This window comes from Ochotona princeps, chromosome 2, assembly GCF_030435755.1.
Source record: "Ochotona princeps isolate mOchPri1 chromosome 2, mOchPri1.hap1, whole genome shotgun sequence".
NCBI lineage: Eukaryota > Metazoa > Chordata > Mammalia > Lagomorpha > Ochotonidae > Ochotona > Ochotona princeps.
In genome coordinates, this window is record NC_080833.1 from 16,685,525 (window position 1) to 16,711,528 (window position 26,004).

Below are 26,004 nucleotides of genomic sequence, written 5' to 3' on the forward strand. Positions count from 1 at the left end.
CCATCCAGCTCCCTGCTTGTGGCCTGGGAGAGCAGTCGAGGACGGCCCAAAGCCTTGGGACCCTGCACCCGCGTGGGAGACCCAGAAGAGGTTCCTGGTTCCCGGCATCGGATCGGCGCAGCACCGGCTGTTGCGGCTCACTTGGGGAGTGAGTCATCGGATGGAAGATCTTCCTCTGTTTCTCCTCCTCTCTGTATATCTGACTTTGTAATAAAAAAATAAAAATAAGTCTTTAAAAAAAATCTTTTAAAAAAGATACATATTTACTTACTTGAAAATCAAAATTACAGAGAGGGAGAGAGAGAAAGAGAGAAATCTGCCCATTCACTCCCCAGATAGCTGCAACAGCCCTGGCTGGGCCAGGCTGAAGCCAGGATTTCTCCCTGATCTCCCACTTGGGTGCAGGGTTCTAAGCACTTAGGCTGTCTTCTGTTGCCTTTCCCAGGCATATTAGCCTTTCTCACTGGATTGGAAATGGAGTAACTGGGACATGAACTGGCACCATATGGGATGCCAGTGCTGCAGCTGTGGTGTTTTACCTGCTACACCACTACGCTTGCCCCAAAGCTGTTTTGTAAATAGGCATAGATGTGAACATGGAGAAGGAAAGTCCCGAAGACCTATGACTGTGGAGTTCTTTCCCTTCAAACACAGCCTTCCTGCCGCTGAGGTCTATGACTAAGGGGGTTCCCACAGGCACAGTGTGTGGTGCCCGGACAATATCTGCATGTGTCCATGGAGATCGGACTGCCCACCTTCAGGGACCATAGCAAGAAAATATGCAGCTCATTAATGGAGGAGTTATCTTACAATTTTGTTCAAAAAATTTTTTATTTGAAAGGCAGAGGCAGGGGAAGTGAGCAAACCTGAGAGAGAGGGAGAAAGAAAGAGATCTCCCATTCACAGATTCAACTCCCAAAGACCTGCAACAACCACGGTTGGGCCAGGACAAAGCCAGGAGCTCAGATCTCCCTGAGCCTCCCAGTGGGTGCCAGAAACCCTGGGCTATCACACACTGCCTCCCAGGGTGCATAGCAGAAGAAACCTGGATTGGAAGCAGAGTAGCTGGGACTCAGCTTTGAGACATGGGCTACCCAAGTGGCTTTCTCACTGGTGCTCTGAACGCCTGTCCCCAGGAGTCACTTCCGACAGCTTCCTGATAAGCAGGCGCAAAAGTAATCTGCCACGCTAGAATTACTTGGCAAATGGAAGTAGGTGACCTCCCATGGTCCCTGGGTGAGGAGTTGAAACAAACCTTGGGTCTCTGTTTCCTAAGAGGTTCAATCCACTCTTCACTCCACTGGCCCTGGTCTGGCCTGGAGCTTTTTTTTTTTTTTTTAGCTTTTGAGCTAAAATCTATTAGGTGGGCCTTGCAATGTGGACTAGCAGCTAAAGTCTTCACCTTGAATGCGCTGGGATCCCATATGGGCGCCGGTTCTAATCCCGGCAGCCCTGCTTCTCATTCCACTCCCTGCTTGTGGCCTGGGAAAGTAGTCGAGGACGGCCCAGTGCCTTGGTACCCTGCACCGGTGTGGGAGACCTGGAAGAAATTCCTGGCCCCTGGCTTCGGAGTGGCTCAGCTCCAGCCATTGCGGCTGCTTGGGGAGTGGACCATTGGACGGAAGATCTTCCTCTTTGTCTCTCCTCCTTTCTATATATCTGTCTTAACAATAAAAATAAATCTTAAAAAAAAAATCTGCTAGGCTTGATTCCCAGGTATTGCTATCGGAGGAGGCAGCCCCATTAGGAGGTGACGCTTTCATATCTTCATGTCATTGGGGCTGTGCCCTGGAGGGCAGTTCTCGTGACAGGCTGGTTATAATGGCCTGACTTAGGGGGCATTAGCCATCATTGCACTGCTTGGGGCAGTACTGTGATGCAGCCAGAAGATGCTAGCATCCCTCATGGGTGCGTTTTGTGTCCCACTGCTCCACACCTAATCCAGCTCCCTGCTGGAAAAGCAGCAGAGACTGGCCCAAGTGCTTGGGCCACTGAATATACCAGATACTCAGAAGCACCTGGTACCTGGCTCAGGCTTGGCCCAGTGTCGGCCGTTGGCGACCATGTGAGTGAATCAATGTTTAGAAGATTCTCTCTTTGTAACTCTTTCAAACAAGTAAATTAATCTGAGAGAGACAGAGAGAGAGAGAGAGAGAGAGTCCTGACTTAACTCCTGTTAACGCTCACCCTGGGAGGCAGCAATGGACAGGGGAAGCACTGGAATCTTTGCTGCCCGTGTGGGTGTTCTGGACCCAGAATCCTGCCTTTGGTCTGGCCCAGCCCTGGCTATACAGGTATTAGGGAAATGATTCAGTGGATGGAAGATCCTTCAAATAAAAATGATAGCACTGAGCTGTAGTGGCTAAAGCCTCCATCTCCAGAGCCAGTATCCCAAATGGCCACCAGTTTGGATCCCAGTTGCTTCACTTATGATTCAGCTTCCTCCTAATGCTCCAGGGAAAGCAGCAGAGGATGGTCCAATTACAGGGGTCCCTGCACCCACGTGGGAGACCTGGAAGAAGCTCCTGGCATTGGACCAGCCCTGCTCTGGCTGTTGTAGCCATTGGGGAGTGAACCAGCATATGGAAGATCTTTCTCTGTCTCTAACTTTGTCTTTTAAATACATGTTTATTATTATTATTATTATTATTGTAGTTATAGACAGAAGGGGAGCAAATGAGCGAGTGAGCTCTTCCCTTTGCTGGGGCACTTCCTAACTGGTCATAACGGCCAGAGCCAGGCTGATTTGAAGTTGGTGCCACGGCACTGGTGCTAAATAAGCAAACCTTTAAAAAATACACACATACGCCTTACATGTTCGTGTCAAGATTTCAACATACATTTCTCAGTTATGGAGAGGACTCACTGAGGTCTGTGACAACCCAAGAGGTGGGATGAGTAGTTACTTTGGAGGTTCAGCACTGGCTGCGAGGAGTTGGGAAATGCTACGGAAACTAACCAGCAGTCACTTGTGGAAAGGTGGCCCTTGATTTGCTCTGGAGGACACCAGCCAGGACCCTTCCTAATGGCTGGGCCTTGACTGTCCTGCCTCCATCTTTCATACAGCAGTTGTGGGAGCTACTGTTAGTACTGGTGGGGTTAGCAAGCAGAGATACAGAGGCAAGCTCACAGCACTTGGCTTCTGGACCGTCACAATCCTGGGAACTTCCTGGGCTGTTAGTCCGTGTTTCCTCATCTCCTGTCTGATCCTCTGCATTCTTCTCTTTGACTTTGCTGTTGCTGAGAAACCTAGCTTCTTGTTATGTGACTGCTGTGTCCTGCCTGTGAGCTCATAGCCACACATAGGCTGGTTCCCACTTCAGTACAGAAAGGATCCTTGTCTTTGTCGGGTGTGGGAGATCGTCCCTGGATTTCTGCCTGCCTAGCTCATATGGGAAGCCATAGGCACATGGCACACTGTTGCCCTTGGCTGACAGACCCCAACATGGCCTGTTCACAGGGCTGCAACAAGAGTGATGGGCTGCACCCAGTCTCTCTTCCCTACTCTGCTAGAACTTCTTTGTAAACAACTCTAGGAAGTCAAACGTTACATTCATCCTGCCTTTCAGCAGGTAACAAGTCTGTCCTGAGGCACACTTTCCTGTGCTTCCTAACCTTTAACTTCATTGGATGGTTCAGAAGAGATAGACATATCATGGGCCCGGCGGCGTGGCCTGGCAGCTAAAGTCCTCGCCTTGAACACACTGGGATCCCATATGGGCGCCGGTTCTAATCCCGACAGCTCCACTTCCCATCCAGCTCCCTGCTTGTGGCCTGGGAAAGCAGTCGAGGATGGCCTGGAGCACTGGGACCCTGCACCCGCGTGGGAGACCCGAAGAGGTTCCTGGTTCCTGGCTTCGGATTGGCACAGCGCGAGCTGTTGTTGTCACTTGGGGAGTGAATCATTGGACAGAAGATCTTCCTTTCTGTTTCGCCTCCTCTCTCTATATCCGACTTTGTAATAAGAGTAAATAAATCTTTTCTCTTTTTTTTTTAAAAAAAAGAAGAGATAGACATATCTATTAGCCAGTCACAACGTTGTTGTACTGTTGTACTGTTGGGACCACCCTTCTGCCTGCCTCCTTCTCCTATATAAGCTTGTGACTTCTCTCAAAAAGACATTCTTCATCACCAGTTTGTCTCCAGTGTTTCTGCTGCAGAAGAGAAGTGTCGTCTCACCCCTTGGTGGTCTCGGGGCTGCTGGACAGAAGACCTCTGAGAGCTGGGCATAGAGGAGATTGGTGAATGGTTTTTGTAAGCAAACCAGAAAGTGGGAAAGAATTCCACAGCAAACATTTCGGTAGCAATGATCCAACATCCACATTTATTTACCTGATTGCACTTTCAAAGGCAGGGCAGAATCCCCATGGTCAGCACACTGAGTTAGCTTTGGGCCCCCTGATGCTCTGGATGCTGGCAGCCTGGTTGGCCTTTTCCTCCCTGTCTTGGCTGCCCTGCCCCTTGGAGGAGCAGTCTGGCAATGGCTGAATTTGTCAAGCCCTTTTACCCTTCTCCCTAGGGCATTGAGGGGACTCGGCTGATTTTGGTTTGAAGTCACTGGGGAAGACAGCCAGGTGTCCCACACAGAGTGATGTGTGCACAACAAACACCTGTCATGCGTAAGAATGGAACAGTCCCCTCTTCTGTGGCAGGTGCCGGCAGTGGATCCTGCAGGGGTCTTGTAGTCATCAGGATTTCAGGGTTGTGCACACTGAGTTCCTTTGATGGAAACGTGTTGGAAAAGCTGCCCTGGGCAGGGAGGAGGAGTTCCTTCATTTCAGTGACTGAATAGCAAGAGGGAGTCCTAGGCAGTGGCACACTTCCGACCCACAGTGCTCACTTCACCCCCAATAACTGCAGGGTCCAGGCAAACTCCACTGGGAGGGCAGAGGGTGGTATTGTGGGCAGTGAGACCAGAAGCCCTTCCTCTGGACTGGCTGTCCACTTCAGATCGGCTTGTACTCCCAGCATCCTCACCTACAGAAGGCAAAAGTGCCAGAAAAGACACAGTTACCCATTAGCAAGTGCCAGGCCAGGCGGGGCAGCTGAGGATGGACCCAGGGAATGGAGGAGGGGAGCAGCGGGGTGCCATGCCTCTGGGCCAGGCTGGCTGCCCCCAGGAAAGAGCAGTGGAGGGTGACTTACCTTGGTAGCTGAGGTGGTCATGGGGGATTCCAGGCGTAGGACTCCACTTTCTGGCCAGTGCAGGAAAATGGCATAGACGGTGGATCCTTTCAAGGTATACCTGGGATAATGCAAACATCAGTGTTCAAGGTGCGGGCGAGCAATCATGAGAGGTCACCTCATGCAGGCCCTGTCCGAGGCCTGCTGGGCAGCACTGATTATGTGGTACTATGGCCAGCACAATCCTTTCTGGTCTCCCTCTAGTTTGGGTTATGTTTCCTTTTAAAATTACGTTAGGTTTTTCATCCGGGAGTCATTTATCTTTTTTCAACCCAAATCCACATGAAACTAGCAGAAGCGATAAGGGCAGGGTACAACTCAGAAACAGGCTTGTGGGTCCGAGTTTCCACCACGTTCAGAGGGGGATGACAACTCAAACCCCACAGCAGGATTCGTCTGCTTCTGCTGACCCAAAGACCTATGTGCCTGGGCATTAACCCTATGAAGTTACAAATCATCCTTTCACCTGCATTTCACTGCAGGTAAAAAAAACTAAGGGCCAACAACTGGAAGGGCCCTTGCTCTGGAAGTGCAAGGGTGAGTCCTCGGCTGGAGCTAGGTTCGTTGCACGCCTCACATGCGTTGGCTGCCGCTGTTCTCAGGAGACAGGGTCACGGCCACAGCTGGTCCACGACTCCTTCCTCTCTACCCTCCCTCGACAAAGATGCGTTGCTGGCAGAGGCCACAGCCCCCGGAGGCACAGCTGCCAGCTAGAGAGAGGATCCCAGCCTGGCTCACTGCCCTGTGGACTCACACACACTTGGTGCCACAAACGGCCGAGGATAACACTCACCACACGGCCGTGGTGTTCTTTTCGAGCTGCACCCTCCATGGCTTGGAGCTGTAGATGGCCTCCCCATTGATGCTCAGCCACTTTCCAACAGCCAGGAGTCTTTCTTGGAAGATGGGCGCTATCAGCCCGTCCTTGGTGGGTCCAATGTTGAGCAGGTAGTTGCCTCCTAGACTCACTGTCTGGACCAGTTCCTGGAGAGGGCAGAGAGCTGGGCCTCACTGTGATGGATGAGCTGGGCAGAACAGCCTAGGCACAGACATCTGGGCAGGCAAACTTTGCCCTGTCAAAATGTCTGTTTCTTGTCACTGTCAAGAGCAGGAAAGGCTCATATAGAACTGAAAATCCAGCTGAAAATGGTGACATGGATCAACGTGGTATTCATCCGGACAGGAGAGGCTCCCTGCTGTGGCTCTGTAACTATACACATGGCCGACGTGCTGTGAAGACGAGGGCCCTGCCTGCTCCAGCAGCAGGGGGTGCGCGTACATCCAAGTATATGTGTGTATGTGTATGTATGTGAATACAAGTGCCCTGCCTGCTCTGTGTGCACATGTGTGTGCCCTTAGGGCTGCCTCTAGCACCTGCACTCAAGGGAACCAGTCATGGATAGAAAACTTAAAAAGAATTCATTACTGGGTCTGGCACAGTAGCCAAGCAGCTAAAATCCTCGCCTTCCATGTGTTGGAATCCCATATGGGTGCCAGTTCTAACCTCGATGGACCCACTTGCCATCCAGCTCCCTGCTTGTGGCCTGGGAAAAGCAGTCGAGGACGGCCCAAGGCCTTGGGATCCAGCACCAGTGTGGGAGATCCAGAAGAGGCTCCTGGCTCCTGGTTTTGGATTGGCTCAACTCTGGCTTGCTTGGGGAGTGAACCATTGGACGGAAGATCTTCCTCTCTGTCTCTCTTCTCTCTTGTCTCTATATCTGTCCAATAAAAATAAATCTTTAAACAAACAAACAAACAAATTTCTTTATTTGAGAGGCAGAGAGAGGGGCAGTGTTTGGCTTAACAGTTAAGACACCTGCTTGGGGGCCTGGCAGCATGGCCTAGCGGCTAAAGTCCTCGCCTTGAATGCGCCGGGATCCCATATGGGTGCCGGTTTTAGTCCTGGTGGCTTCACTTCCCATCCAGCTCCCTGCTTGTGGCAGGGAAGGCAGTGGAAGACGGCCCAAAGCCTTGGGATCCAGCACCCATGCGGGAGACCTGGAGGAAGTTCCTGGCTCCTGGCTTTGGATCGGCGCATACTGGCCCGTTGCGGCTCACTTGGGGAGTGAATCATCGGATGGAAGATCTTCCTCTCTGTATCTCCTTCTCTCTGTATATCTGACTTCCCAATAAAAATAAATAAATCTTTAAAAAAAAAAAAAAAAAAGACACCTGCTTGGGATGCTTGCAGCTTCCAGCTAATGCTCTGGAAGGAAGTGGGTAATGGTTTAAGTATTTGGGTCCATGCCAACATGTAGGAGACCCAGACTGAATTCTGGGCTCCTGCATTTGGCCTGGCCCAGCCCTGGTTGTTGTGGGTATTTGGACAATGAACCAGATTTCTCTTTCAAATAAATAAAAATTACAACAAACAAACAAACAAAACCCTGCATCTTCTGGGAGACAATGCTGTGACACAGTGGATTAAGCAGCTACTTGCGATGCTGGTATCCCAAATGGATGACAGTTTGAGTCTTGGCTGCTTCACTTCCAATCCAGCTTCCTGCTAACATTCCTAGGACAACAGTCCAAAGTACTTTGGCCCCTGCTACCCACAGGGGAGACCTGGATGGTCTTTTAGGCTCCTGGCTTCAGCCTGGCCCAGCTCTGGCCAGTGCAGTCATTTGGTGATAAACCAACAGAAGGAATCTCTCTCTCTCTCTGCCTTTCAAAATAGGCAAATAAATCTAACTCTATTTACCTACCTATGTATGTATGCTGAAAAAAAAAAGTGTTTGCACTGACCATGTACAGACTTTTAAAACAGCAAAAGGAAGGCAGAAAAAGAGACAGAGACAGAGTTCTGCCATCCGCTGGTTTACTCCCCAAATGCCTGCAAGAGCTGGGGGTCAGGCCAGGACAAGCCCTGAAGTCTGGAATTCCATCCAGGTTGCCCACATGGGTAATGGATCCAAACACTTGTGCCATCACCACCGCCTCCCAGGATGTGTATTCGCAGGACGCTGGGGTCAGGAACAGGATCGGGTGTGGACCCAGGCCCTCCGACCCGGGACACGGCTGTCCTAAGTGCTATGCAGCTGGTCGGCCTTTCCACAGTATTCTCAGATCTACTTTCTTCTTAGGAGAGGCTCTGTCAGTAGGCTCCATGGGACCATCCAGATGCTTCCATCACAGTTACAAATCTGCTTAGCAAAACAAAACAAAACCAAACCACACCTTCATTCCAAGGTGCTCTTACCGAAACGATTTCCGACTCGCTTGCAATGTCGGCCAACATCATGTCACGGCGGTAGCCCCAGGACACCTTGTCGATGCTGGTGCACATTTCCCACTTGTGGTCCGGCAAGCTCTCGGGCTTGAACTTGTCTTGACAGTTGTAGTAGCCTCCGTGGCGACAGGAGCAGTTCTGACCCCATCGGTCGTTCACCACCACCTCATCCTAGAGAAGCAAGGAGGACTGGATCACTGCAGCCACCCCCTCCCCAACTCATCTACTTACTGCCATGTGATGTGCTGAGAGTCAGTTCAGAAGCAAGGGACAGTTACTCTAGAGTAGTGGTTATGAACTGGGGACATTTTACCCTGGGGGGTGGACAATTTGGCAAAGTCTGTGTGGTCACAATGGTGTCAATGCCACCAGCATCTGGTGGGCAGGGAGCAGATGCAGGACCCTGGACAGCCCCACCATGATGGGACACCTGAATCTTGGTGTTGAGATGTGTGGGATTCACACTGTGAGAGTGGTGTAAGATCATCCAGCAGGGCCTGGAGTGGCGGCCTGGTGGCTAACTCCTCGCCTCGCATGTGCCGGGATCCCACACAGGTGCTGGTTTGTGTCCTGGCTGCTCCTCTTCCCACCCAGCTCCCTGCTTGTGGCCTGGGAAAACAGTAGAGGATGGCCCAAACCCTTGGGACCTTGCATCCACATAGGAGACTGGAAGAAGCTCCTGATTCCTGGCTTTGGATTGGCTCAGCTCCAGCTGCTGTGGTCACTAGGAGAGTGAATCAGCAGGTGGAAGATCTTTCTGTCTCTCCTATCTGTAATCTGGGATAAGCAGCAGAAGATGGCTTGGGGCCCTACCATTTGTGTGGGTGATCTGAAAGTATATCCTGTTTCCTGCCTTCTGCCAGGCCCAGCCCTGGCCACTGTGGCCATCGGGGAATGAACCAATGGAAGAAAGATCTTTCTCTAACTCTTTCAAGCAAATGAATCTGCATCCCACATCAGGATGCCTCTTCTGGTCTTGTCTCCTGATTCTACCATCCTGTTGACGTGCACCAGGGAACTTGAATCCCTGCCACCAAAGGAGACCCAGACTAAGTTCCAGGTTCCTGGCTTGGCCTGGCCCAGCTCAGCTCTGGCTGTTTTAGGCATGAACTAGGAGAAAGATCATCTCTGTATCTGCCTCTTCCAGATAAATTTAAAAATAAATTAAGAATTATAAAAAAATAAATTAAGAATTAGAAAGAGGGCCTGTCCTGGTAACCTAGTGGCCAAAGTACTCACTTTGCATGTGCTGGGATCCTATAGGGGTGCCTGTTTGTGTCTTGGAGGCCCACTTCTCATCCAGCTCCCTGCTTGTGGTCTGGAAAAGCAGTCGAGAATGGCCTAAAAGCCTGGGGACCCTGCACGCGTGTGGCAGACCTGGAAGAAGCTCCTGGCTTCTAATTGGCTCAACTCTGGCCATTTTGGCCACATTGGGAGTGAATCAGAGGATGGAAGATCTCTCTCTCGCTCTCTCATCCTCTCTGATTTTCCAAGAAAAAAAATTTTGAAAAGAAAACTCATTCACGCGGGGGTTCTTCAAAAAGCTCATGAAAATGCATTAAGATAAAGCTAGGCATGGCAGGAGTGTCCCTGGGGTGGCCTGGTCTCTGCTGAGGTCACAGACGGCTTCTCAAGTGGTCTTGTGGTTCATTCCACCAGGAAGAGAAATGTTGCAGCAGTAAGAAGAAAGCATTTCCATTTGGCACACTTATTTGCAACTGGAAAAGGGAAACGGACTATCGGATCAGACCCTGTCCAGCCTGCCTTCACTTCCATCCTTCCACATCGCCCTTCTGGGTTTGCACTGAGGGAGACAGATGCCTTACACAGGCCACAATTCGATGAACTTGTAAATACTATATTTACCAACACTGAGAAGATTAAGGTTATTCTAAAATGTCACTTCTCACGTCTGGCATGTAGGTGATCAAGAGAAATGAAAGCCACCACGGAAGTCACATGCCAGCTGCCCAGACGGCATCATGACTGGTGTGGACTCTGGATGTTGGGAGGATGGAAGATGCAAAACCTGACCATCACAAAATAAGTAGGCGAGCAGGAAACCAAGGCACGCCTGTGCTTACAGCTGCTAACAAACCCAGAAACTCACGGTTCTCTCGGAAATTGGGAACTTGGTGAACTGAGCTCAGCAGGTGCAGCCTGCTTGCCGACCTGCGCAATCCTGGGAGATGGACCTACCCAGGACTCGAGAAACTACAGGAGGTGATGGTTACAGGAGCAAAACATTGTGACAACAGAAAAGAGGAAAAGTGCCAGCACCTTTCATACATCTGCATGGAGTAGGTTTTCTCTGGTCTGATTTTGACAAACGGGAGTATCTACTGCCTGGTTTGTAGTCTGCCCCTCACCCCCGATGCTATTTTAAAGTTTTGTGAACAATTAAATATCTAACTCTGTTGTGTTCTGGAAGCTCACTGAATACATTGCTTCTTAAAGTGGTCTCTTTCTCCCTTTTCCACAAGTCTGTTGGTATTGCTGATACCAGAAGCCAAGCAAGGATAGTAAACCAGGAAACAACTGTGGCTACTGACCTGGAGCTACAGTATCCATCTAGCGTTTCATGCTAGTGTTTGTCTGGGAGAAGCCTTAGCAAGGAAACCACGATCAAGGCTGCCTATGCTAAGATCAAATGCAAGTGAATGGAAATGTTTAGGTGGATCAATATATACTGGCCATATTGGTCACGCTGGCGCAGCCAGTTCACTTCTGATACAAGGAATGAGAAGGAAGCATTTGCTTTTTAAAATTTTGGCCAAATGATTTTATGACATATTCTGGAATCTAATCCTATATCTTAATTCTAGATCTTACCTTAATTCTAGACAATGTTAAGTTGGTTGAACTTTAACGAAAAGGCATATGAAAAAAAGCATGCAGGGATTTCAAATTGTATGCCAATATAAATTCCATTTTCCAGCAGTTTCTTGAAGCATGCTTCTACTGGAAGGGAAACAGAGAGGCCAGGACATGTCTGAGGTCCTACAGCTAAGCACGGCTCCAAGAGTTGAGGTTCTGAGTCCAGCCCAGGATGCTCGTCCACTACACACCTCAGGCTTTCTCTACTGAGGTCCAGGAAAGTGGGAAACCAGTCTTCTCCTTCCCTCAAGGCTCAGCTGAAGTATGAGACATCACAAGGAATATCTGAATGTAAATATTCAACGTGGCAGAAGAATTTTACAACAAAGTGGCCAGAACCAGGACATAATGGATAAAAACCTTTTCTGCTTATCATAGCCAAATGGAAAAGAAATCAAAGCTTAAGGGTTGGACAGCTAGCCCAGTGGTTAAGACGCCTCCTGGGGCACCTGCATCCCGCAGGAGGCTGGAGCTGAAGACTCCGCTCTGCTTCTGATGCTAGCTTCCTGGTAGTGCACGCCTGGGGCAGCAGGTGACACTCAGGACTAGGGGCCTTGTCATACAACAGTATCAGGTCAGACTAATGACAAATAATGAAGTGTTCTGTTTTGCCTTAGTACTTAGCTAGCATTCAATGGAAAAAGCCCCACCACAATGTGAATGACCCTAAAACACAATAAAGAGGAACTTTCAGTTATTTTAGTTTCCTTTTCTTTTAGAGTCACAGAGATAGAGATCTTCCACCTGCAGGTTCATTCAACGAATGCCTACAACATCGGGGGTTGGACCCGGCCAAGGTCAGGACCCAGAACCCAGGGTGGGTCTCCCATGTGGGCGGCAGGGACCCAGGACTTGAGCCCTCACTGCTGCCTTGCAGTGTGTGGCAGCAGGAAGCCAGATCAGAGACAGCAGAGCTTGGACCGGGCCGGCACACCAACACGGGGTACAGGGGGCTCCCAAGCAGCTGCTGAGCCCTCACACCAAATGCTGCCCTCGTTCACACACTTCAAATCATTGCTGGATTACCACAACACATAATGATATGTATTACAGGGCATAGTATATTATTTATAAAATAATGATAAGAAAAACTAATTCTGGGAGCCAGTGCAATGGCTCAATTGGCTAACCCTCTCCCTTGCAAGCACCGGGATCCCACACGGGCACTGGTTTGTGTCCACTTCCCATCCAGCTCCCTGGCTGTGGCCTGGGAGAGCAGTAGAGGATGTCCCAAAGCCTGAGGACTGTACTCTGACTTCTTCCCAGATAGACCGGAAGAAGCTCCTGGCTCCTAATTTGGATCGGCTAAGCTCTGGCTGTTGTGGTCACTTGGAGAGTGAAAACCAGATGGAAGATCTTTCTGTGTCTCCTTCTCTCCATAAATCTGCCTTTGCAATACAAATAAATCATTTTTTTAAAGATTTATTTATTTCATCACAAAGTCAGATATACAGAGAGGAGGAGAGACAGAGAGGAAGATCTTCTGTCTGATGATTCACTCCCCAAGTGAGCCGCAACAGCTAGTGCCGCGCTGATCCAAAGCCGGGAACCTGGAACCTCTTCTGGGTCTCCCACACGGGTGCAGGGTCCCAAAGCTTTGGGCCGTCCTTGACTGCTTTCCCAGGCCACAAGCAGGGAGCTGGATGGGAAGTGGAGCTGCCGGGATTAGAACCGGCGCCCATATGGGATCCTGGGGCGTTCAAGGCGAGGACTTTAGCCACTAGACCATGCCGCCGGGCCCCAAATAAATCATTTTTAAAAAAGAAAATTAATTCTGTATATGTTTAGAACACATTTTTTGTTTCAAATATTTTTGCCTCACTGTTGGCTGAACCCACTCAGGTGTAACCGATGGCTACAGCGGTGGGCAGAGGTGGCAGCCAAGACTGTCACCCAGACACTCCAGCAGGGCATGTGGGCATTCCAGTGCCATCTTACCAGCAGCCCAAATCTTTCTCCTGGAGTTCGTATCTCCTTCCCCTTTCCAAGCTTGCATTTTTGCCTAACTTTATTTTTCTTTGTGATTTACTCTTCTTTTTAAAAGATTTATTTTATTTATTTCTTTGAAAGGCAGAATGAGAGAGAGAGGAGAGACAGAGCTCTCTTCCATCCACTGGCTCATTCCCCATGTGACCACAAGAGCCAGGGCTGGGTCAGTCCAAAATCAGGAGCCAGGAGCTTCTTCTGCGTCTCTCACGTGACACTTGGGCCTGTGAGACTGTGACACTGTGGGTTTCCCAGGTCACGAGCAGGGAGCTGGTTAGGAAGTGGTACAGCCAGAACAGGAACCAGCACCCACACAGGATGCCGGCACAGCAGGCTACAGTTTAACCCACTGTGTGATGTTTCTTAATGACAGTGTAACTGTCCCACACAGCAAATGACTGGGCTCCAAGCTATACACCCTGAATCGCTATGCAGAGGCCACTGCTGAGCACAACAGGGTATCAGTGACCCTAATTCTTGGTCCAGCACCCTCAGTACTCATTCAGTAACTGTTAATTCAGCAACTACCATGAGAGTCATACTGTAGCACGCACAGCGTTAGCAGAAAACTGGACCAGAAGTGGAGAATGCAGGACTTGAACCAGTTTTCACATGGGACGCTGGTGTCGCTGGCTGAGGCTTAACACTTTTGTACCACAGTGTGCGTCCACTCCTTTTCATCACATAGGATCTCTTTTCCTTTTTAATTCCCAGTTTTTGAGTTTAATAAGTAATTCCAATAGCATCCTTAGGGGTTTACCAAGCTATCACAGCACTGCAGTGCAAATTGGCTTCACAGATTTACTTGACAATCCACCTCAAATCTACAACATGTATATTTTCCATGGTGAGGTTCAAGACCTAAACTACTTTGCAAGAAAGTGTACTGAAACACAAACTGTAACGGCAACTACAGTGGCTAATGGTGCTGGCTGACTACAGGGAGGCTGTTAGGGTACACAGTGATCCCTCAAGATGTTGATATAAATGACCCACTGCTTCAGAGTTAAACTATACAGGGGTGCTTCAAAAATGACATATGAAACTGAATTAAAAGTTTTAGTGCAAAATTTGAAATTCATGCGTATTTTTTTCATAATATACACTTTCTAGTCCTTTCCTATAATCTAGGCCCTTCATATAATCATATAATCAACGAAGAGTAGGTAGGGTCATAGGTGCTCATTGCCTCTAATCACGTAATTTTCTGTTTTATGTATTACAATATTCACTTGCTTAGCAGGAAGTCTAGAAATTCTCTCTACTCTATGTTGTTTTGTAAATCCAACACTTTCTAAACCTACATGGACAGCACTAGAGGCAGCTGGTTAGGACAGCCCCAGCTCCTGTTGGAGTGCCTGCAGTTCAGTGCTGGCTCTGCTGCCTACTCCAGCTGCCTGCGTGCACCCTGGGAGGCGGTCAGGCACGGCTCAAGCACCATGGTCCCCCTACCCAAGCAGGAAACCTGCAAGGAGTTCCTGGTTCCTGCCTTTGGCTCAGGCCAATTCCAGTCATTGCAGGCATTTGGGAACGAACCAGCAGACAGAAGAGCTTGCTGTCTCTCTTCCTCTCTCTGTTACTCTGACTTACAAATAAACAAACAAATCTTTAAGAAAAGGCAGTCGGTGGGATAATCGTGTACCTTGACAGGGCTGTCATTGTAGAGCCAGGCGAGGAACCCTGTGGAGTTCCAGTAGGTGTCAGGACACTCCCACTCCCCGTCAGACCAGATGAGATCCGGCTTGTAGCTGGAAGACAGGCCATCACCATGGCGCCGCTATGTCAGTGCACTCACAGTGACATCTTGTAGGGTGATTTTTGCAACAAATTTTAGATAATGAACCCACTTTCAAAGTATTAATTACCATAATGCAGAGGATGTGACAATACAACATATCATTTTTTTTAACAAAACCACTGTATAAGACAAAACGTCATTCTGGCTTATTACTTCCTCATCTTTTTCCTTATGTGTTTTTAGAAAAAGGAATTATAATCAGTATCAGAGGGTTCTCCAAAAAGCTCATGGAGAATGGGGCTTGGCAGGGTAGACTAGCGGGTAAAGCCCTCACCTTGAATGCACCAGGATCCCATATGGGCACCGGTTTGTGTTCCAGCAACCTCACTTCCCATCTAGCTCCCTGCTTGTGGCCTGGGAAAGCAGTCAAGGACGGACCAAAGCCTTGGGATCCTGCACCCATGTGGGAGACTCAGAAGAAGTTCCTGGCTGCTGGGCTTTGGATCGGTTCAGATCCAGCCATTGCAGCCACTTGGGGAGTGATTTATTGAACGGAAGATCTTCCTCTCTGTCTCTCCTCCTCTCTGTATATCTGACTTCCCAATAAAAATAAGTAAATATTAAAAAAAAAAGTTCATGGAGAATTGAACTAAAATACAAGGTTATTTTAGTGCAAAAAAATGGAAGTTCATGAATACGAGGGGTCTTCAAAAAGTTCGCGCACATTAAGAAAAAGCTTGGGACCAGCGCTGTGGTATGGCAGGTCGAGCTGCTGCTTGCAATGCTGACATCCCACGTGGGTCCCCAGTTTGAGTCCTGGAAGTTCTACTTCTGATCTAGCTTCCTGTTAATGGCTTGGGAAAGCAGCAGAGTATGGTCCACTGCACCCTCACAGTGCTTAGGTCTCTGACCCACACGGGATACAGGCCATTTGGGGGAAGGAACCAAGAGATAAAAGATCTGTCTCTCCCTTTTTATCTGTAACTCCACCTTTCAAATAAATAAATAAATCTCTTACAAACAAACAAACAAAAAAAACTAAAGCTGCATGGATTTCAACTTTTTGTTTTCAAAGATTCATTTTATTTTTATTGCAAAGTCAGATATATGGAGAGGAGGAGAGACACAGAGAGGAAGATCTTCTGTCCAATGACTCACTCCCCAAGTGACCACAACAGCTGGTGTTGACCCGATCTGAAGTCAGGAGCCACGAACTTCCCCCAGGTCTCCCACATGGGTGCAGGGTGCCAAGGCTTTGGGCCGTCCTCAATTGCTTTCCCAGGCCACAAGCAGGGAGCTGGATGGGAAGTGGAGCTGCTGGGATTAGAACCAGCACCCGTATGGAATCCTAGCACATTCAAGGCAAGGACTTTAGCCACAAGGTCACCGCGCCAGGGCCCAGATTTCAACATTTTTGTACCACAGTAAATTTATCTTTTTCATAAACTGAAAACAAAACAAGTGACAGGCACAGAAAGAGAGAACGGGAGAGACAGAGAGAGAGATCTGTTCCGAAGCCTCACTTCCCAAATGCCTACAGTGGCCTGGCCTGGGCCCAAGCCAAGCGTGGGGAATGTAATCCAGTCTTTCCCGTGCGGTGCCAATACGAACCCCTTGGATCTGCACTAGCAGGCAGCTGGAGTCGGGAGCGGGGTACTGAACCCAGGGACTCTAACACAGGACTCTTAATCAAAGTACTAACTGGTAGGCTAAAAACAGCCTCCACCAACCTTTCTGAAACAGCCCTGTACACAGAGCTAGGTTTTCTTCCAGTAACTAATTCCTGTTGAGAGTGGTGCTCTAAAAAACTACAGTACTGAAGCTGTTGCTTTTAAGACGTGTTAAGAGCGTGAACTAGTCTGCCAGGCACGGGTTTTGTTCCCACTGTGGAGGATCACTAGTATCCACCTGACCTTCACTTAGGTATTTTGCATATTACAACTGAGTAATAAGGTAGGTATGTATACACACACAGATAAGTGCTGTTATTCTCAGTTTAGTAGTAGGAACTCAATGCTCGGCAGAGCACCGTGTCTTAGGTGACCAAGCTTGGAAGCCACAGGAGCTGTGGCAGAAGGGGTTAAGCTGCTGCCGGGCACACCTGCATCCCACATGGGAACGCTGACGGCAGTCCTGGCTCCTCGGCTTCCAATCCAGCTTTCAGCTAACACGAGAAGCAGCGGGTGATGGCCCAACACAGGAGACCTGGCTGGAGATCCTGACTCGTGGCTTTGGCCTGGTCCAGCTTTCGTTGTCACGAGAGATGTGAGCAAGCAGATGGAAGATCTCTCTTATCTATTTCCTCCTATCACTCTGCCATCCAAATAAATAAACAAATTGCTGAAGAAATGTGACTGACTGATGCTAAAGCCTATGCTGTACTACTGACCTGGGACAGCCAGGACTCTAGGAGAAAGACTGCTGGCTAAGTGGCGAGGCAAGATATGGGAGATGTGTTTTACCACTTGTAAGAAGTTGTACCTGGGGCCTGGTGCGGGAGACTAGTGGCTAAAGTCCTTGCCTTGCATGTGCGTGGATCCCATATGGGTGCCAGTTTGTATCCCAATTGCTCCACTTCCCATCCAGTTCCCTACTTGTGGCCTGGGAAAGCAACTGAGGACGGCCCAAAGCCTTGGGCACCCTACATCCGCACGGGAGACCTGGAAAGAAGTTCATGGCTCCTGGCTTCGGATTAGCTCAGCTTTGGCCACTGCAGTCATGTGGGGAGTGAGTCAGTGGATAGAAGATCTTTCTCTCTGTAGTCTGATTTTCCAATAAAAATAAACAGATCATTAAAAAAAAGGTTGTAGCAGACAATGTATACTCATCCCCTCACTAGCTCTGTCCCTATGGCGTATTATTATCCCCATTTCACCATCACGGGAAGTTTAAAAGAAAAAAAGCAACAATTTGACTTGATCAAGAAGTTTGCAGGCAACAGTCCAAGACCATGCCACTGTGTGCTTGATATCCTGGAGATGGTCACGTGCTGACCTCTGAACTCAGGTCATGCTGCTTCTTTCTCACCGAGCAGTAGTTAATGTGAACACGGGGTGTGGCTCTTCAAGTCGGTGCTGCATCAGATCCTGTAACTTGACTCCCTACGCAGGTCAACACACAGTTGAGGGCGTGAGCCTGTGGTGTTCCTTTCCTGAAAGGGGGAAACCTCTGGCCACCTGCTTTCATGATCTTTTTATTTTGTCTTTGTCTCGTTTCTTACGAATCGTGTTGTCGCCTCTTGCCAACCTGTCCATGCTGTATGGGGGGGTCTTGGTAAAATTTTCATGACTCCATGCTATCATTTCCAGTTCACAGATTTAAAAAAAAAAACAAAACAACAACAACAAAAAAACAAGCTCTGGAAAGGCCAAGCAGTTGGTTCAAGGCCATACAGGCAGTAATGCAATTCTAGACCTACACTGCATTCTTTCCTGAGCAATGCCAGCTGCACAGAATTTGGACAGAAGGAGATTGTCCTCCTTGTTCTCAAATGAGTGTGTAATGGTGGGCACGGGGAGCAGTGATAAGGCCACCTGAGGGGCAGGCACTGGGGTGTAACCTGTCAACCCACCACATCCCATCTGGGCACTGCTTCAAGTTCTGGCTGCTTCACTACTGACCCGAAAGCAGCAGAAGGTGGTCCAAGTGCCTGGGGCATCTGCAGCCAGGAAGGAGGCCTGACTTAGGCCTGGCCCAGCTCAGGCCTCTGTGGCCACCTGGGGAGTGAACCAGCAGATGAAGAGCTCTTTTTCTCTTTCTGTAAACTTTGCCTTTTAATTTTTTTTAAAAGATTTATTTATTTTATTGGAAAGGCAGATATACAGAGAGGAGGAGAGACAGAGAGGAAGATCTTCCGTCCAATGATTCACTCCCCAAGTGGCCGCAATGGCCGGAGCTGTGCTGATCCAAAACCAGGAGCCAGAACTTCTTTCCGGGTCTCCCATGCGGGCGCAGGGTCCCAACTCTTTGGGCCATTCTCAACTGCTTTCCCGGGCCACAAGTAGGGAACTGGATGGGAAGTGGAGCAATCGGGATTAGAACCTGCACCCATATGGGATCCCGGTGCATTCAAGGTGAGGACTTTAACCATTACGCTATCGTGCCAGGCCCTAAATTTTGCCTTTTAAATGAAATGAAATAAATCTTCGTACATCTATGTGCAACCCATGTTGGAGTGTTTGAGTGTGAGTTCCAGCTCTGTTTTTGATGTCTGCACTCTGGGAGGCAGCAATTGATGGCTCAACTAACTGGGTCCCTGGCACCCACGTGGGCGGCCGGGCTTCAGTCTGACTCAGCCTTGGCCACTGCAGGTATCTGGTGAGTGAACCGGCAGATGTAAGAGTTCTTTCTCGCTGCTTAGTTCTATCCCTTGAACAAACAAAATAAACACTTAAAAAAAAGGATACCACCACCCTACTCTGCACTAGGCAGTGTGACGGTACTGTTTACATGTAATTCTGAGCCTACAGAGAAGGCCCTGTGGTCCCCATTGCACAGTGAGAGGTGCAGCTCCAGCTGGGCTGTCTTTTTAAGGCATGTGAGAAACAACGCCAGTACTTGAGTGGTGACTGGCCCAGGATCCTATCCTCCTCCACAGGGGTCCTTGGCCCACCCCGGACCCTCTCGGGGTCCTGATACAAGGGGGCGCTGAAGTTCTGACTCCCATTCTGGGTTTTGACCCACAAGAGCAGCACAACCAGAACCAAAGGAAGAGATGTCTCACTTAGACCACTACTGTGTCTTGTAGAATTGCTACACCTGCTTGCTCTCCCCCGTTCCAACACTCCCCCGTAAGGTGGTCCGATTCACCCACGTCCTTGGAGCCAATCCCCTCCTGCTCCTTACCTGTTAACGAGGTCGTAGAGCTCCGGCATCGTTTTTGCGTTGACAAAATGCTGCGTTTTGAAGCCATTTTTCTTATCAAGTTGGTAGAGAGGATGGAACCACTCTAAAAGTGAGTGATAGAGTCCATATCGAATGTTCCTGGAACAGGAAACAGAACAGAAATGGTTAGGAGGTAAAGAACTAATACACTACGTTAAGAAAAAACCCAATTACAGCTATTTTCCTTAATGGTTCTGTGAAATCACCTATTGGAGTATCCTGTGGTGAGGATCCAACAGTATTTCCTTAATTTCCTATCATTCACTAAAGGAAAAAAATTGGGCTTACTGTGTTTTTGAAAATCTATATTACTATTTTTCAAATATACTTCAACATCAAAAAGTCATCTAAACACATATTTTATTGTTTTTTAACATTTATTTATCTATTTGAAAAGAATAACAGAGTGTGAGAGACAGATCTTCCATCTGCTGGGTCACTCCCCAGACGGCTGCAACTCAAGCAGGTGCACAGGTTCAAGGTCGTAGGTCATCTGCCCCTTTCGCAGACACACTAGCAGGCTGTGGTGGCCATCTAGCCAGTGGACCAGTGGATGGAAGACCTCTGTTTCTCCCTCCCTCTCTCTCTCTGTAAATGAATGAATGAATGAAGACAGTGCTACAAAACTACTATAAGGCTCAGCACACTTTAGCTCACTTGGCTAATCCCCCATCTCCAATCACCAGGATCCAATGCGGGTGCCGGTTCGTGTCCCTGCTGCTCCACTTCCCATCCAGCTCCCTGCTTGTGGGCTGGGAAAGCAGTCGAGGATGGCCCAAAGCCTTGGGACCCTGCACCCATGCGAGACCTAGGAAAAGCTCCCGGTTCTGGCCATGGTGGCCGTTTGCGGAGTGAACCAGTGAATGCAGATCTTTGTTTCTCCTTCTCTCTGTAAAACTGCATTTCCAATAAAAATAGATAAATCTTTAGGAACAAACAAAAAAACACAAAAACAAAACCAAATGCTACTCTTCAGGGAAAGAGAACACCTCAATGGCAGTCTGAACTCAGCTCTTTTTGCATGACTAAGATTAAATAGGAGTAAGGAGACAGGTTAGGCGCCCCAGACAGGCCCCAGTGCACGCCTGCTGCAAGCAAAGTGCCAGGATGGGAGTGGCCAGGTCAGGGGCCTCAGGGGCTCGAGGCCAGCTTCCTGTGCTGGGGGGAGGCCCACCAACGGCCCTGGCAGACCAGGTGCCTTCCACAGGCTATGCTCCCCTCCCTGAGACTGGAGGAGGGTGGGATCACGGCACCTGTGCCCCTGCTCAGGCTCACAGAAGCCGGCAATGCAGAGGGACGCCCTCTCTCCTGTGGACACAAGCTGGAAGTAGAAACATCTTTCCCACCCTTCCCCTCTCTATCCTTAAATGTATTTCTGTGATCTCCTCACACTTTAAATCAAACTTGACAAAAAAAAAAAAAAGACAGCCCAAGTGCTTGGGCTCCTGCTACCTACATGGCACCTGGGTGGAGTTCCTGGTTCCTGGCTTCAGCCTGTCCAAGCCCATGCTATCTGGGTCATTTGAGCAGTCAATCAACTGATGGAAGAGCTCTGTCATTCTCTCTGCTTTTCAAATCAGCTTTTTTTTTTTTTTTTCAAATAAATCAATCTTAAATAAAGTAGTAAGGAGAACACGGCAGTGGCACCCCTATGAAGGATCTGAAGTCAGCTATTTTATCATCTGGCTGGGACTAAACAGATAACAGATGGACACTGTGACTAGAGCTAATCAACATTTACAGCAGGGTCGCCAGCAAAGCACAGCTCTGGGAGTACTCAACAGCACTCAGGCGGCAGGAAACTCTTAAAGCTACAGAGCTGGTGCTGTGGCACAGCGGGCTGGGCTGCCACTTGGGGCACCTGGAGCTCCTCTCAGAGGGCCAGCCCCTCTGCTTCCCACCGAGAATGCGGGTTCCTGACACACATATACCCGATGACCCCCATGGAGTTCCTGGCTCCTGGCTGCTGGCCCAGCTCCGGCTGTTGCAGCCATTTGACAGATGAGCCAGCAGGTGGGAGATGGATCTCTGTGTCTGTCCCTCCCTTTCAGATCCGTCAATCACTGTCAACAAGGGCCCAGGGAGTGTTTTTAGATTTCACAGGCCAGGGCCCGGTGGCGTGGCCTAACAGCTAAAATCCTCGCCTTGAACACACAGGGATCCCATATGGGAGCAGGTTCTAATCCCGGCAGCCCCAATTCCCATTCAGCTCCCTGCTTGTGGCCTGGGAAAGCAGTCGAGGATGGCCCAATGCCTTGGGACACTGCACCCATGTGGGAGACCGGCTTCAGTTTGGTGCGCACCGGCCGTTGCACTCACTTGGGGAGTGAAACATCAGACGGAAGATCTTCCTCTCTGTCTCTCCTCTCTGTATATCTGACTTTGTAATAAAATAAATCTTAAAAAAAAAAATAAGATTTCACAGGCCAAGCAGCCTCTGTTCCAACCCCACGAGCACAGCTGGGGCAGCGCCGACCTCAGCCAGCCAGCCAGCTGAGCCCTCTGAAAGGAAGTCGATGCAGGAACATCCACCCAGACAGTGGGGTGTGTGTGTTGGGGGAGGACAGTGGTAGCAGGAACCCCTTTCCTGGAGGGCGGGGTCCAATGCAGGAACGCCCACCACAGTTCTACTTCTGCCTCGCGCCACCCCACCCCCCAGCCCACCCCAATCCACTCTGATCCTGGGAATCTACTTCCTATTAAGTGGCAAAGGCTAGGGGTGTGAATCAGACCAACCTCGCTGCCTGCTGGGGCAGCTGCTCCCTTCCACCCCATTTGCTCTGTTCACTCCAACTTCTGGAAGGCCTGGCCAACGAGGACCCAAAGATGAGAGACGCAGGCCCGGGCCTGCAGCAGATGTGGGCAAAGGCTCTGGGCCGGCAGCTTCCTGGAGGGACTCCGCGACAGGCTGTGGACAGAGCCCTGTGGTTCCTAATGGCTGACCTTCACCTAATCACAGATGGCCAGGAACCCCTCAGACAGCATTACTCAGGCAGTGGCCAGGAGCCCTGCAGGTTACTGACACCTGATGGAGGACAGCAGAGAGGACACAGAGACACACCTCTTCCGGACAGCTGCTCCCAATTCCCCAACCAAGTCACGGTGCGGGCCCAGGTCTTTCGAGTTCCAGTTCCAGGACACGGGACTTGGCCAGTTGGTGAAGCCTTCGTGATGCTTTGTCGTCAGCACCACGTACCTGTGGGCGCCAAAACTGTGTGAGCAAAGGCAGTGGGCCACAAGCATGAATGTACCCAGCACCCTATGGTTTTCAGAATGGCTGCGAGCTGGTGTAGTAGCTCAACAGGCTAATCTCTGCCTACTAGTGCCAGGGTCCCATATGGGTGCTGGATCTAGTCCTGGTTGCTCTATTTCCATTTAGCTACCTACTTATGGCCTGGGAAAGCAAAGGAGGATGACCCAATGCCTTGGGACCCTGCACCCACATGGGAAACCTGGAAGCAGCTCCTGGCGTCGGATTCGCTCAGCTCTGGCCATCAGGATCATTTGGGAGTGAACCTGAAGATGGAAGATCTCTCTGTCTCTCCTTCTGTCTAAAAATCTGCCTTTCAAATCAAAATAAACAAATCTTTTAAAAAGCAAAATAAAATGTCTGGGAAAGAGAGGCCAGCATTGTAGCATAGTAGATTAAGCTGCTGGCATCTTTCATGAGTGGTGGTTCGAATCCCATCTGTTCTACTTCCAATTCAATGAAAGACAGCCCAAGTCTTTGGGCCCCTGTACCCATAAGGGAGACTGGGACGGAGTTCTTGGTTCCTGTCTTCAGTCTGGCCCAGCCCTGGCCATTGAGGCCATGTGGGGAAGCAATCAGCAGGTGGGAGAGCTCTCTTTCTCTCCCTTTCAAATAAATAAATCCTTAAAAAAAAAAGTAAGCAAAATGATTTAATGAAAAAAGATGTTGGGAGAACTTGACAACAGGAAATGTAACTGGATGAGTGGGCGAGTAACTAGCATCTGGCGGCAGTGCTACAGTCAGCCCTCCCCTCGGGCACCGTTCCTCACAGCGCCTCATGGAAGGAGGAGGCCCAGGGGAGGGAGGGGCGAGCAGGGCTGGCATGCAGGGGAGGGAGGGGCGAGCAGGGCGGGCGTGTAGGGGAGGGAGGGGCGAGCAGGGGTGGGCACACACTGCAGCCCTTGGACTCCTAACCCTTCCGGGTAGGAATTCCCTTCCTTTCCAACTCTTGCCCAGGAGGAGAAAGATTTCCACTGCAAACAGCAGGTGCTGGAGCTGTAAGCTGTCGGCTTCCACAAGCCTCAGGAACAGCCTGTCCTTCACACAGGTGACAAAGACCCCGCAACAGCTGGGGCATTTCTCGGACGGCAGGCTTGGACACCGCCTGGGAGATGACTCACTCGCTGGCTGGCGTGGGGAACCGAGTCTATCCTGGGCTTCGGGGGCCTCTCTGCTTAAAGCAGTCACTCCTTATAACAAAACATCTGAGCCACTGCTGTCATATGAGTCTTACAAAGCCAGTGGGGGTACTGGTGACTCTGGCCACATGCGCAGACCCCTTGGTGAAAACGGCCAGTCGTGACATCTTCCCATCCTCTCCCTGGGCCAGATGCCCCACCTGCAGGCAAGCAGCCTGGCCTGAGATGGACTCCCCGATTTCACTTTTCCTGCATCTGGGTATTCCAGACACGCAGTTCCTGTTTATTCAAGCCTTCTGTTCCACTTCCATGCACGTCCTAAAGGCGACGGCAACAGCTCTTCAGTACTGTCAAGTTACAGTGGCAGGGACCAGGGCAGGGATGAGGGCAGGCAGCTCCAAGCTAGAGGAACAACCTGGCCTCCTCTACACTGCGCCCCACTCCCAGTTCCCTACATCTCCCACGCCACGCCTCACCAGCGCTCAAAGCAACACGAACCCTTGGAGCCCTTGCCAGGCGATGGAGAGATGAGGAAAGGGGGGGGATCTACCCCATTCCGCGCTTTCCCTCCCATCTCGGGGGCAGGAGAGCGGCCAGGGGTGCACGCAGCCCCTTCCTGCAGCCGTCCAAGGAGGCTGACGTGCTTGTCCAAGCTCACAGGTGACCGCTGGCTTGAAATCCCGCCCTCCTTCCAGAAGGTGCGGTCGGCATGGCTGGGGTCTCTGCACTGACAGGTGTAACCCGCCCGCCCAGGCGAGCTCGAGTCACGCCTGCACCCTCCAGGAGGCTCAGAGCAAGGACCCGTGGGCTCCCGCGGGGCACAACGGAGGAGCTCGGGCGCCGCACCCCGGCCTCCCTGCCCGGCGTGCCCGCGACCACCACTCACTTGGCCCCCGCAGCCTGGAAGAGTTGGGCCCACTCCTCAGGGTAGAAGAAGTTGGCCGTGAACTGCGGCCCGAAGTCGGCGTAGGTGAAGCCGGGCGGGTAGTTGTCGCGCATGAAGCGCAGGTACTGGGGCCGCTTCTCGCCCTCCCAGTGCCACCAGAACCACTCGCTGCCCCAGGCGGGCACCGAGAACACGCCCCAGTGCACGAACACCCCGAACTTGGCCTCGTCGAACCACGCCGGCAGCGGCCGCGAGTCCAGGCTCTGCCAGTCCGGGGTGTAGCGGCGCGGAGCCCCCGGCCGCGAGGAGGAGGCCGCCCGGAGAAACAGCAGCAGCCCCAGCAGCAGCGCCGGCCACGACCCCATGCCGGAGGCCGGAAATCCGGGTGCCCCCAACGCGGCCGCTTCCGCGTCTCCGGCGCTGGCGCTGGGCTCTCGGGGATCAGGTCCGCGCTAGAGGCCCCGCCCACTCCCACCAACGATTGGCTCTGAAGGAAAAGTGGGCGGGGCAGCCAAACAGCCTCCTTTCCAGGACGGCCGTTCCTGGCGCGCCCTCTGGCGTCCACGGGGAGAACGGCGCACGGAGCATGCACGGCGCTGGGCAGATCTCAGGAGGGACTGTCTTCATAGGTGGGGAAAGCCTTGCAGGCGCGGAGAGTCAAATAGCGCAGGCTGCTAGCTGTCGTGGTCACGCACAGGGGGAGCTGCAGTCGCAGCACTGGTTTGATGCACATGAAGCTAGAAGGGGGAGGGGTTGAGCTGTGTGTAGCAGGGCGACCAGATGGTAAGGGTGTGTGACCTCTTTGGCAGAAATGATGATGGCAGCAGGGAG

The 26,004-nt window shown here is 50.6% G+C and overlaps 1 protein-coding gene and 1 pseudogene across 1 annotated transcript; one reads left to right on the forward strand and one right to left on the reverse strand.

The window, feature by feature from the left end:
* Nucleotides 1-4,301: 4,301 nt before the first annotated feature.
* FUCA1 (alpha-L-fucosidase 1) lies at nt 4,302-25,588 on the reverse strand. Its single transcript, XM_058676744.1, has 8 exons — nt 25,174-25,588; nt 22,960-23,094; nt 19,860-19,997; nt 14,919-15,024; nt 8,384-8,584; nt 5,978-6,168; nt 5,146-5,245; nt 4,302-4,977 (listed from the first exon to the last, which is right to left on the reverse strand). The coding sequence occupies exons 1-8, from the start codon at nt 25,536-25,538 to the stop codon at nt 4,837-4,839; spliced, it is 1,377 nt and encodes a 458-aa protein (XP_058532727.1). The 5' UTR covers nt 25,539-25,588; the 3' UTR covers nt 4,302-4,836.
* On the forward strand, nt 8,832-10,717 carry LOC118758567 (ADP-ribosylation factor-like protein 4A; annotated as a pseudogene).
* Nucleotides 25,589-26,004: the final 416 nt, after the last annotated feature.